At 36.2% G+C, this 12,606-nt stretch overlaps 1 protein-coding gene across 5 annotated transcripts in view; it reads right to left on the bottom strand.

Annotated features, from left to right (window-relative positions):
- LOC138691512 (zinc finger protein 235-like) overlaps nucleotides 1-12,606 on the bottom strand; it is an 83,547-nt gene that overhangs the window by 16,150 nt on the left and 54,791 nt on the right. For all 5 annotated transcript variants that reach the window (XM_069813506.1, XM_069813507.1, XM_069813509.1 and 2 more), the window contains 2 exons: nucleotides 8,748-8,885; nucleotides 6,575-6,648 (listed from right to left, as the gene is read on the bottom strand). In XM_069813506.1, the coding sequence (XP_069669607.1) occupies nucleotides 6,575-6,648; nucleotides 8,748-8,885 (212 nt within the window). The remainder of the gene's footprint in view (nucleotides 1-6,574; nucleotides 6,649-8,747; nucleotides 8,886-12,606) is intronic.

Genomic DNA, 12,606 nt, shown 5'->3' on the forward strand with positions numbered 1-12,606 from the left:
CCATTAGTCAGTCAGCGGTAACACGTCGGACCGATATATCTGCCCTGGAGAGCAGAGTCGGTCACCAGGGCATCTAAATCGTCCCGGGTCCTGGCTCTGCTGCTAAACTTGCATATAGGGGCAGTATGAAGGGTCGACTATTGTTTCATTGCTGGGCGCCCTGTCAGGCCACACAATTGGAAAGTCGCACTCAAAACCGTGGGACAGGACCACGGAGATAGGAAAGATCCCTGCTGGTGAGACGGGAGTTATAAGCCTAAGAATCTTAACCTAAGAATGAATGTAATATCTAGAAGAAGAAGAAGTACGTAGAAGTCTGTAGCCTCACCAGGCATTCTTAACAAGTCCTGTCATTTAGTCGAACATGGCAAAAAGAAAACAGCGGGACTGGAGAGGTAAAAATGGCTGTGATGTTGTGGTAGGCGTTCCGCGTGCAATGGTGGCCAGCGGAGAGAAATATAGTGATGAAAAAAACAAGAGAACGAAAAGGCTGAATGGTGATAATTCGAAAAAATGAGGAAAAGAAGAGCACTATTGAGACACTATTGCACCACCCCGGTCACCAACTTGGAGGAACCCACCACAACTGGTCGCCTTGTATAAAATCTTTATAGTTTATTAATTTCGTCACTTTAAAATTAGGATAACTTGCAGTGGAACATCACTGATTCCATTTCGTAGTATGCGTCATCATGAGAAAAACTGTATTGGTATTATCTCTAACTTCTTATTTGTTGGTTTACGAACAGTAAACTAGTAATAATGCTTTCAAAGGTCTGCAACAAAGTAATTTATAAGTGTAAAAGAACACACGCCTACTAAGTAAAATATTTTTTCTCCACTTAATAATTATACTCGCACTCGACATAAAAGCATTAACTTAATTGAGAGAAGTATTTGAGATGTCTGTAGCACATTTAAGACTTGCGTACTCTATTTAATGCATTATGACTGACGAGCAGCTTCCACCTCTATGTTTGTGGATGTTGTTATTTCAAGTTATTTTTTACAGAATGAAAGCCAGGAAATATGGTATAAAAATCTGAACTTTTTTTAGTAGTTATTTTACGAAGCTTTATCAACATCTTAAGTTATTTAGCGTCTGAATGAGATGAAGGTGATAATGCCGGCGAAATGAGTCAGGGGTCCAACACTGAAAGTTACCCAGCATTTGCTCATATTGGGTTGAGGGAAAACATCGGAAAAACCTCAACCAGGTAGTTTGTCCCAACTGGGAATCGAACCCGGACCACTTGATTTCGCAGCCAGACGAGCTGTTACTCCATAGGTGTGGACTATCTGAACGTCAGCAGATGCAAACTCATGGCATGCAAGTTCACAGAGGAGGGAAACCAGGTAACAGGTCAGGACCAAGGAATGAGAACTGTTTAGGATTCATATTAGCTCTCTATGGCAGAGGACGAAGGACAACATTTTCACAAGCTGCAATACGACAGTGAACTTGCTGTTCAAAACCTACCCCTGAGTGGCAAGGAAAAAGAAGTTGACATACCTAACTGTTCACAATAGTGAAAGGAAGAGAAGTTTTTCGTGTCTTTTTGGGGTCACGGTGATTTTACTGACATTCCATAATTCAAGAAAACAAAAAAGACTTGTGCTGCTGTCATCACAGCATCATGACAAGTCTTGTTCAAAGGGAGACAACAATTTCAAGCCACAAATAATAACAAAACCAAAGCAGGAGTGGATACTATGGAGAAGATGGTCAGAAAGTACACAACTTGTAAAGCGGTCTGCACGACTGTTGTGCAACATAAATGACGTCAGTTCTGTGAAAACTTCCTAGACTCCTGAATGGAAAATGAAACAAAACATCATAGACGCCTATCCCTGCTTGAACTAGGTGATTGGCTGGTATGTACCTGCATCACACAGAGATCTACGGTTGTAGCTTTGAGAAAGCCAGAGCGTGTTTGTACACTTGGTACATACACTCCAAAGAATGAATCCTGCATTAGCCAATGTATCAGCTGGAAATGGAAGGAAAAGTGGACAATGCCACAAGCGCCCAGGAAACTGAGCTGAAGCTTCAGATGACAGACGACACAGGATGTATGTGGAGACGGACCATAGCAAACATTGGAGAATACTGTGTTTGCAAAGACAGATCTGCCCTTGAGCAGAATGCCATGAAAGAATGAATGATTCGGAGTATTGGTTTGATGAGTACAGTTTATGCTCAGTTCAGTGTCTCTTATGTTACTTCTCTCAAGCACTTCATTAGAGTTGATCTGTCTCTTGCACTATTAGCGATATTGCCTAAGGAAAGTGGCTTTCCAAATTTTATATAATTTCGAGTCTGAAGTAGGATATGAAGATGTTGATGGACCTCTTTTCTGACAATGGAAAATAAAGAGGCAGGCCAAACTAATGAAACCATGCAGAATAACAATAACTACATAAAAAATCATACTATAGATCACTAATGATTTCACATTATAGGATTATGCTTCACGGCAAAAAGAGTGGACCGACTCTTGGTTGTTAGATATTCTAAGTTCAACTGCGCAGTTCACACAAGTAAACGAATTGCTGTTGTGTTCGTTCAATGAAACTCGTCCGTATACAATGCAGTCAATCTCACGAGGTGAGTGTGATATCTGCTTTTCGTAACATGGCTTGTGATTTGGCTTCCCAGTAGCATAAAATTATTCTTTATTTTAGTTTTACTAAATTAATTTTAAATGTTAAATGGCGTTTGTTAATAAACTTTGCTATGCTTGTCTTTTAAAATATTACTGCCCAACACCTGTAGGCTATTAGCAAGTGAAGAGTCCACTGCAAGAATGATGGATGTCATTTGGAATACATTTTACAGGAGAAGCAATTGAAAGTTTGAAATGCTTAGCGCTCAAAACTTAACTGTGATTTTCTGATCATTACTGGACAGTGACTATCAGTGTTAATGCCATATAACTCTGTATGTACATTCTATAAGTCCTAAGGTATGCATTGACAGTCTTGGTTTATTTTCGACAAGAAAGTGACATCCATCACTCTTGCAGTGGACTCTTAAAGTAAGACTTGGCCTTTATAAAAATAATTAATATTTGTTTCACTTCCTAAATGAACGAAAAACATATCAGTTATAAACAAACAAAAACAAATATATATGAACAAAAAAGTCTAAGTATTTAATAATAATTGCACTCTTTTTTCGTGGTATAGAACAACTGACAAGAGTGCTACGTACAAACACTTGAACAAAACTGGAATTATTTCTTCACTATTTTGTTCAGTGTGCAAGTGTTTAGGAAGAAGTACATCAAAATCATTTGCAGTGATGTCCAGCCTTTGCTCTAAACCAGCGTCGTCATCCCGTTCTCTTACATGCTGTTCTTCAATTTCGTTTCAGCATAGCACGCGTTCAAACCTTACTTCCCTTGATATCCCTTTCCTATATCCCTGTAGTCTTATGTTAGACGTCATAGGGAAGTACAAATTTAATACAGTGCATCACTCAACCTCATGCTAAAGAGTAAAGAGCACTGAAGTCACCATCAGAATATCCTCAATTACTTTAATTTTTACTTTTTATTTTAAATAATAAAATACATCATATATTGGCACAGATACGTAGACGACATACTAATACTATACAAAGGAAACAAAACACAGATCCAAAACCTACATCAACACATAAACAAAATACATCCAAAGCTACACTACACATTAGAAACTGAAAACAACAAATCCATAAATTTTCTAGACATCACAATAACAAAAGTAAACAACAAACACACATTCAAAATCTACAGAAAACCCACAACAACAACAACACACATACACAACACATCCAACCATCCAACAAACACAAACAAGGCGCATTCCGAACAATGGTACACAGACTACTCAACATACCAATGAACCAACAGGATTACAACGAAGAACTAAACACAATCAAATACATAGCACAAGAAAACGGATACAACCCTAACATAATAGACAACATAATACGTAAGACAAAACATAATCACAAAAAACATAAGAATACAACACAAACACAAGAACACAAAAAATACATCACACTAACATACTAAAACAAAAACACACACAAGGTTGCAACCTCATTCAAGAAATTAAATTACAATATCGCATACAGAACAAACAATACCCTACAAAAACATCTCAACAAACAAACAAATACAACGACAGAGGCGTATACAAACTCAAATGTAACACCTGCAACAACTTCTACATAGGACAGACAGGCAGATCATTTCAAACACGTTACAAACACAGCCATAACAGAATTACAAAACACTTCCACATATGCAGAACACTTCACAAATGCTAACCACACCTACAGAGACATCAACACAGACATGGAAATTCTACACATCCAACCAAAAAGCCAGAAACTAAACACACTAGAACAATACGAAATATACAGACACACAAAAATACATCCAAATGAAATTCTCAACACACATTTCAATTTATTTGACTCCACATTACACTGCACAAACACACCCCCACAGGAAACAAAACAAAAAGCGACAAGACCAGCAACAACCAGTTCTGAAGAAGGCCCATAAGAGGCCGAAACATGTTAACCAGGTACAATAGAATTTAACACGAGAAAGATACGTAATACATATTCCGAAATATAATAATTTGTTTCAGAAATAATATCAATGTTCGACAGTGCGTATAGGTGTAACCAGTTCTTCCCTTCCATGCAACTTAACAAATCTAATCTAAGGAGTCGACTGACAGATAATATTTTAAGTTCAGTGCTAAGGACTGCACCTGCGAACATAATATTACCAATACAGAGAATGTTATACCTAAAAATAAACGTTAAACATCAAGCGTTTGCAGCAGGCCCTTCAAGTGAGAAGAATGACCTCTTGTGAAATAAGAATTACAAGTAGACATTGCAAATGCAACAAATAATTACTTACTTACTTACTGGCTTTTAAGGAACCCGGTGGTTCATTGCCGCCCTCACATAAGCCCGCCATTCGTCTCTATCCTGAGCAAGATTAATCCAGTCTCTATCATCATATCCCACCTCCCTCAAATCCATTTTAATATTGTATTCCCATCTACGTCTCGGCCTCCCTAAAGGTCTTTTTCCCTCCGGCCTCCCAACTAACACTCTATATGCATTTCTGGATTCGCCCATACGTGCTACATGCCCTGCCCATCTCAAACGTCTGGATTTAATGTTTCTAATTATGTCAGGTGAAGAATACAATGCGTGCAGCTCTGCATTGTGTAACTTTCTCCATTCTCCTGTAACTTCATCCCTCTTAGCCCTATTTTCCTAAGCACCTTATTCTCAAACACCCTTAACCTATGTTCCTCTCTCTAAGTTCACAACAATAAAGAACAACCGGTAATATAACTGTTTTAAATGAAATAAAAGCTTAAGAAATAACTATATTTCTTTGTTGTTCAGCTTGTGCATGTATTTACGTACCAGTATATGGTTCTTTCTTCCAAAGTTTCATGACAATATAATTCAAGTACAATATATACTATTTTAGCCTAAAAGAATACACTATATAATTTTACGTGAATTACTGTTAATTTACAAAAAGTAGTGATAAAGTCATAATTATATATCGCAATATTTCCATTTTTAAATAAAGTTTATTCCTTACTTGTGTGTCTTTGCAGAATTTTTCTAAATTCATTATACCTTTTTTACTGCTGATTATTATTGTGCATGGCGCATCTCAGGTACTAATAATATAAATTGTCTCATTTATATGATTGTGATTTTACTACAATACCTTACTTACAGTAAAACTTTCTACAGCCATGCGTGAGAGCTAAGTAGTCTTTTACAGAGAAGCACGTAACTTGAAAATCGTAAGTTGCTACGCTGATTTTGAGCCACCACTGCTCTAAACTCTTTATGTGCGAGAAATATTGGAGAGTAAGAGAGCAAATGGCTTTATTGCTAAGAACTCTGCATCAATAACAACACCAATTAGTTTCTTGTGTGATTGCCACAGTAGGGCAGTGGAAGGGGAAACAGTGGCCAAACAGAAAGAAATCAGAACCTGGTGAAACACTGTTCAAGAACCATTGTATGTATTATTGTAGTTGTAATTCCAGTGATGTGAAAGTGAAAGATTGATGTCCTTAACTATACTAGAATGCATGAACTAAAGAAGAAACAAACAAATGAATAAATAAATGAAATAGGCGAATTAATGTTACACAATGACTTCCTAAACGTGATGAGCGGTTCACAGAAAAACTCTTGGAATGGACTCAAAATGGTAGCTCATTATTTCCTAAGGAATTACAAAGACTTCAATTATAAAGAAACTGTAGAAATTAAATTGAGGAGTTTGAAGATCCTAGGCTGCAATATGAGTGTATGCATGTCCATCTAGATTATTTTCTTGAAAATCTAGGCACTTTTAGTGAAGAACATGAAGAAAGGTTTGAACAGTACTTGTGGAAATCAGATATCAAGAGAAGTGGAGTGTGAATGTAATAACTGATTATTGCAGTCAGTTCTTCTGAAGCTGCTTCTGGGCACTCCAAACACAACGAACTCTCTATGCGAAGACTAGTACACCACACTCACCTTTCGGCAAAAACCTCGTTGTCCTCTGCTGTTACTTCCACCCTTGGCCCCACATTGAAGTCACTCTGCTCTTCCTGCAAATAAATAAAAAAGAAGCACAATTCACATTAACAAAAGCCCATAGATTTTAACTGCTACACAACTGCATTTAAGTCGTATTAGGCCTTGTAGAATTTTAGCTAATAAAAAACAATTCTTGGGGTAGATATTTCATAGGGCACATCTTTTTCTTGTAGAACAGCGTTTTTCAACCCTTTTCAACACGTGGCACACAAAAGTGTACTGGTAATTTAAAATGCTGTGGCAGTCATGCAATCTGCTGTTACCAAGCAGGAGGGCAATTTCGAAGGTTTTCAGAGGATATAAGTATACTATAAAATACAAATAAATTAATTATGTATATGCATTGATACAGTAAATATAATATTTTAAGTTTTATATGAATATTTATGAGCCAACACACTGGGAAATGATAATATGAGGAATGGTGAAAAGGCACATGGTGCATAAGACATTGAGGAGATAAACGATGCACATATTACTTACAAATAGAAATAACACAATTTTTGTATTTTTTATTTCATGTTTATGATAGAAAAGCAAAACATAACGACAGAAAATCATTACAATGCAATATTAGCGTGATAATTAACTTATTATTTAGGAAATTTGAAAACATACAATATCACTATAAGTGTTTGTAAGGCATTTAATGCACGAAATATTTTCTTTCATAAAGCCAAGTACAATACGATAATTTTAAAGATAGGCACGATATTCTAATTTTAATGATCTGGCTACCCTAGATGCGCATCCCTGCTGCTCGCACACCCACACTGTGTTTACTGAAGGCTGAGTTGAGCCGGATTCGGTATTCTTCCGCACACCAACGGATCTTTCGAGTGTGCTGTGGCAAACTTGAGGAAAATGACTGTTCTAGAATAACTATTTAATTACGGTACTGTATAATAGCAAAAATTATCTATGAACGAATAATTCAATTTCAAGTCACGAATTTGGTGAATTTTGAAATGGTTTATTTTACGACACTTTATCAACTGCAATGGTTATCTAATGTCTTAGTGAAATGAAGATGATAATGCCAGCGAAATGAATCGAAGGTCCACCATCGAAAGTTACCCAGCATTTGCTCTTATTGGTTTAAGGAATAACCCCAGAAAAAGACTTCAAATAGGTAACTTGTCCAACCAGTATCTGGACACCAGTGCACCAATTTTACAGTAAGACATGGTAATCGTAACACCACATCTTTGTACAATTTCTCTTTTCCTAACAATGTCTAATACTATGTCAATGTATGGCTTCAAATTTTTACATTACCAGGTATATACTGGTCTGTTCAGAAAATTCGTTAAACCATTTCGTGAACTTGATAACTTTCCCGAGAATTTTAACTAAGTTGGTGTTTACTCATAAGAAGTACAAGAAAATTCAAATTCATTATGTTTATCTCTAGTCATTTTGAAATTGGTAAATTGATGTTTCTAATTTTACGTTTTTCTACCTGTATTAAAATTAAGTACAATTCACTGACAGAATAAGAGTAAATAAATAAACAGTTTCATGTATGTGTCAGGACATATTGCAGAATTTAGAACCTATTCTGGAATCCACTCAAAATCAGCTACATATTTTATCGTAAAGTTGCAAAATATCTTTTCTCTATGGGTAAGATGTCCTACAAAGGATATCATGCAAATATGTAAATATTTGAAAACAAGAGGTGATAAAGAGCTGAAGCAGGAGATAATGTTTGTAGATAAGTCTAAAGCAAAATCAATTATTTCCAAACGGTAAAATGTATTAACAATTTTAGACAAAGACACAGAGAACACAAAAAGAATTCGTGTCCTTAAGAACAACATTTTTTTCAAACGCACTGTGGGAATGTGTTGCTTGGCAACAATTAAGAATAAGCGTAACAAGCAATTTCCTTTTCATATTTAAAACATAAACCGTGGTAAAACTCCAACATTAGTTTTCTGCAACTTGACGTAACTTGTAATAAAAAATAATGGTAAGGTTTTTTGTCTCTACCATAGAGTAAAAGGCACTGCGAGTACTGTTGTAAAGAGGTAGTGTCCGTTACAATCAAAATACAAGGTAAACACTGGAAGAAAAACACACAGAGCATTTCTTGTGCTCCACTCACCTCAGGTTCACGTTTCACCACAGCGAACGAAACTGGCGCAGGATCTTCCTCAAACTTTATCTCAGATTTGAAATCATGGCTCTGGTCCACATATTCCTCCTTTATACCAGTCAAATACTGATCCACAAGATTCCGCTCCTGCAGTACAAAGAGATATCTTAAATGAACAATTTATCACAGGGTGTTAGAAGACGCCTTGTGTTGCTATCAGCTGCTCTCTACGTGTTGAGATGCCTCACAACCCACAGCACATGCATTACACTATGACGAATAGGGTCATGATTCATTTCATCCATGCAAAAACATATTTCAATAAATTAAGTGTTTTTACTAATTATTTAACGACGCTGCAACAACTACTAGATTATTTAGGGTCGATGGGACTGGTGATAGCGAGATGGTATTTGGCGAAATGAGACCAAGGATTCGCCACAATTACGTAACATTCACATTATGGCTCGGGGAAACCTCCGAAAAATCCAACCAGGGAATCAGCCCAAGCGTGAATCGAATCTGCAGAGCTAAGGGCAGTAGGTCTTCTCTTCCGTCGAGCCAGACTCTAATTCTAATTGAATACAATTCGCTTAAATAGTTATTACGTTAATTGTAGACCATAAAAGAACATGAAAGTGAATAATGAAAGTTAGATAAGTAATGTTGGTGAGACAATAATAAATATTGGTAAGAATAAATAATAATAATAATAATAATAATAATAATAATAATAATAATAATAATAACAAAAATAGTAATAATGAGATAATTAAAAAATTTATTCTGTGTTATATATAATCATTAAACATTGAGAAACTTATAACAGTTAACGAGAATTGTTTGAAAAATATTTTTTTAGTCTATTGTTAAATTGGTTTCATGTCTGACAGTCTCTGACATTACTCGGTAGGGAATTCCTAAGTCTAGGAACAGCCACAGTAAAAAATTACGAATATGAGGATGTTCGGTGCGACAGAATGGATGATATTAAGGACTGTTGTGATCACGTGTCTACAATATGGTGGGTGATATTATACCTATTTTTAAGTTTTCAGCATGATTTAAAGTTTTACTGGTTGCATTCTGATTCCATGTAATCAGTAACATAACACGGGGTGAATCCAATCAAAATTTTGAGTTTTGTAAGTGTTATCCATATAAGGTTACATCCTAGCGAAGCGTCAATTTAATTTTATAATCATCTATTTTGCAGAATAATCTCTACCGAATGTGAATGTCTTCTATTGTTTCCTACTTGTTTGATGTATCTTGTTGATCAATAGAGGGGGTGAATTCGATCACACATTACTTTTTCATTTAAAATCGGATACATAAAACTGAATGAGTGAAAACGATCACTAGTTGTAGTTTTAGAAGAGTTTTTAAGGAATATTTTAACATGTATGCAGAATATCATTATAACAACATCATAAATGACTCATTCAATATCGTACACTTTAGTATTAAAGAATATATATTTCCCACGTCACAAGGTGTGATGTACCACCTTTCAAACTATCTGCCCTACCTCTACTTCAGTGGCAGGATGTATAAAAAATTCATCACCATCTCCCACCTCTTTTCAGGGAAAGTTCTTGCCATACAAGTCGTCTTCAATTTTTCTATCCACTCTGACAATGAAATAATTTATTCTTTTCTTAGGCCCATTACACATCTCAATATAGAGAAATGTGTAGTGAGAAAAATCAAAGATTGGATTCAAACGGACGTCCACAAACTGGTTGCTGGCCTTGTATATCTGAGGTTGCGGGTTCGATCCCAGGCCAGGTCGATGGCATTTAAGTGTGCTTAAATGCGACAGGCTCATGTCAATAGATTTACTAGCATGTAAATGGACTCCTGCGGGACAAAATTCCGGCACACCAGTGACGCTGATATAACCTCGGCAGTTGCGAGAGTCGCTAAATAAAACAAAATATCCACAAACTGGAAGGGATTCTCATTCGATGCGAAAACCTCGAGTGAGTTTCTCACTGGAATTGGTAGCTCAGCTCAATTTCTTGACACATTTACAAACGATGCTTGACATTTATACTATTTATGACGACTGAATGTGGAAAAGATGAAGTAATATCACACAGGGTGGTGAATGTATTGTATCGTTTTTATTGATAATGAGGAAAGGTGGCTGATAATAATTTTGCAGTGTGAAATTTATCGAACTTGTACAATGCCACCAGTAGGCCTATTTATATGGTACACTGGATGAAAATTATAAAAACACGAAACTTGAAGAAGAAATCTGGAGCCAAATACAGATTATCTGAAAATAATGTTTTGATGAGCTTTAATAGTATTAATTATAACATTTGAAACTGTATCTATATGTCTTAACATTTTACATAATTTTAAACAGAACGTAGCAAAGAATCCTTTATCATATCATGAATAGCAAAAAACTGAGGTCTCTTCAACCTGAAATAAAGCCTAAATGTAGCATCATCCAAATCCTAAATCAGTGACCAAATGTCGCCCTTATCTTCGTGAGATAAAATGTGATGTCTTATCCAGATTTTTCTGACTTTAATTTTAGGCTTGAATTTTCTTCTCGTGAACAAAATATGTTCATATAACTCCATTCCATTATCATCTGAAGATTCAGATTCAACTAGTGGCGTTCATACATCATTTGCAAAGTACGACAATATACTTAAATACATAACCTGTACTATTTCCCCCGAGTGATTACCACAATCAGAAAAATACTCTCTGCATGAAGGCAGTGCATAGAAGAACATAGCGACAACTCACTGTAGTGTGTGTGGAGACAGGCTCTTTGCCTTTCTTGCTAGCGAGATCTCTTCAAATGTGTAACGGTGCTTAGTGGGGAATCCTATAATACTTACTTACTTGGAAATGGCTTTTAAGGAACCCACAGGTTCAGTGCTGCCCTTACATAAGCCCGCCATCGGTCCCTATCCTGAGCAAGATTAATCCAGTCTCTATCATCATATCCCACCTCCCTCAAATCCATTTTAATATTATCCTCCCATCTACGTCTCTGCCTCCCCAAAGGTCTTTTTCCCTCCGGTCTCCCAACGAACACTTTATATGCATTTCTGGATTCGCCCATACTTGCTACATGCCCTGCCCATTTCAAACGCCTGGATTCAATGTTCCCAATTATGTCAGGTGACGAACACAATGCGTGCAGTTCTACGTTGTGTAACTTTCTCCATTCTCCTGTAACTTCATACCTTCTAGCCCAAATATTTTCCTAAGGAAGAATATTATAATAGCGAAATTATTTTCAGATAACTTAATTTACCATTCAGTGTAGTGTAACGGACATAATGTTCTCCGAAGCTTTTCTAATGCTTAATTTTCCTAACTTTAAAGCTTTCACCACATTACAAAAGGTACACTAACTTGTAATTGCACTTTCTTGGTTGTCGTAGCTTCTTTGCATATACCTATATTGTTAATTTAACCTACAAAACAAAAATTAAGTAAAGGGGCATAATTTAGTAAAAAAATTAATCCCAATCATGACTTACCTGCTTCTTTATTATAAACGCGCGTGATTGGAGTCATGTAACACTGTTGTTCGTACACTTACCCCACGGACAGGGAGTAGTTACGTTTAGATGCATAGTAAACAAGCTTGCAGTGTGCACAGGGTTGTCTGTCAGTGGAGGTCACTTGCTGTTAGTCTGCTATTCAGAATTATGTACAATGGAGCATCGTAAGGAGGTCAGTTCCAATTTAAAGAAAGTTATTGTTTGCCTGGCTTTCAAAGACTATTCCTATAGAAAAATAGGTAAAGTAATGCATAAAACACATTTTACAGTACAACACATTGTAACAAATGTCGAAATCATGAAACTTGGAATAACTTGGCAAG

This window comes from Periplaneta americana, chromosome 16, assembly GCF_040183065.1.
Source record: "Periplaneta americana isolate PAMFEO1 chromosome 16, P.americana_PAMFEO1_priV1, whole genome shotgun sequence".
Classification (NCBI taxonomy): Eukaryota; Metazoa; Arthropoda; class Insecta; order Blattodea; family Blattidae; genus Periplaneta; species Periplaneta americana.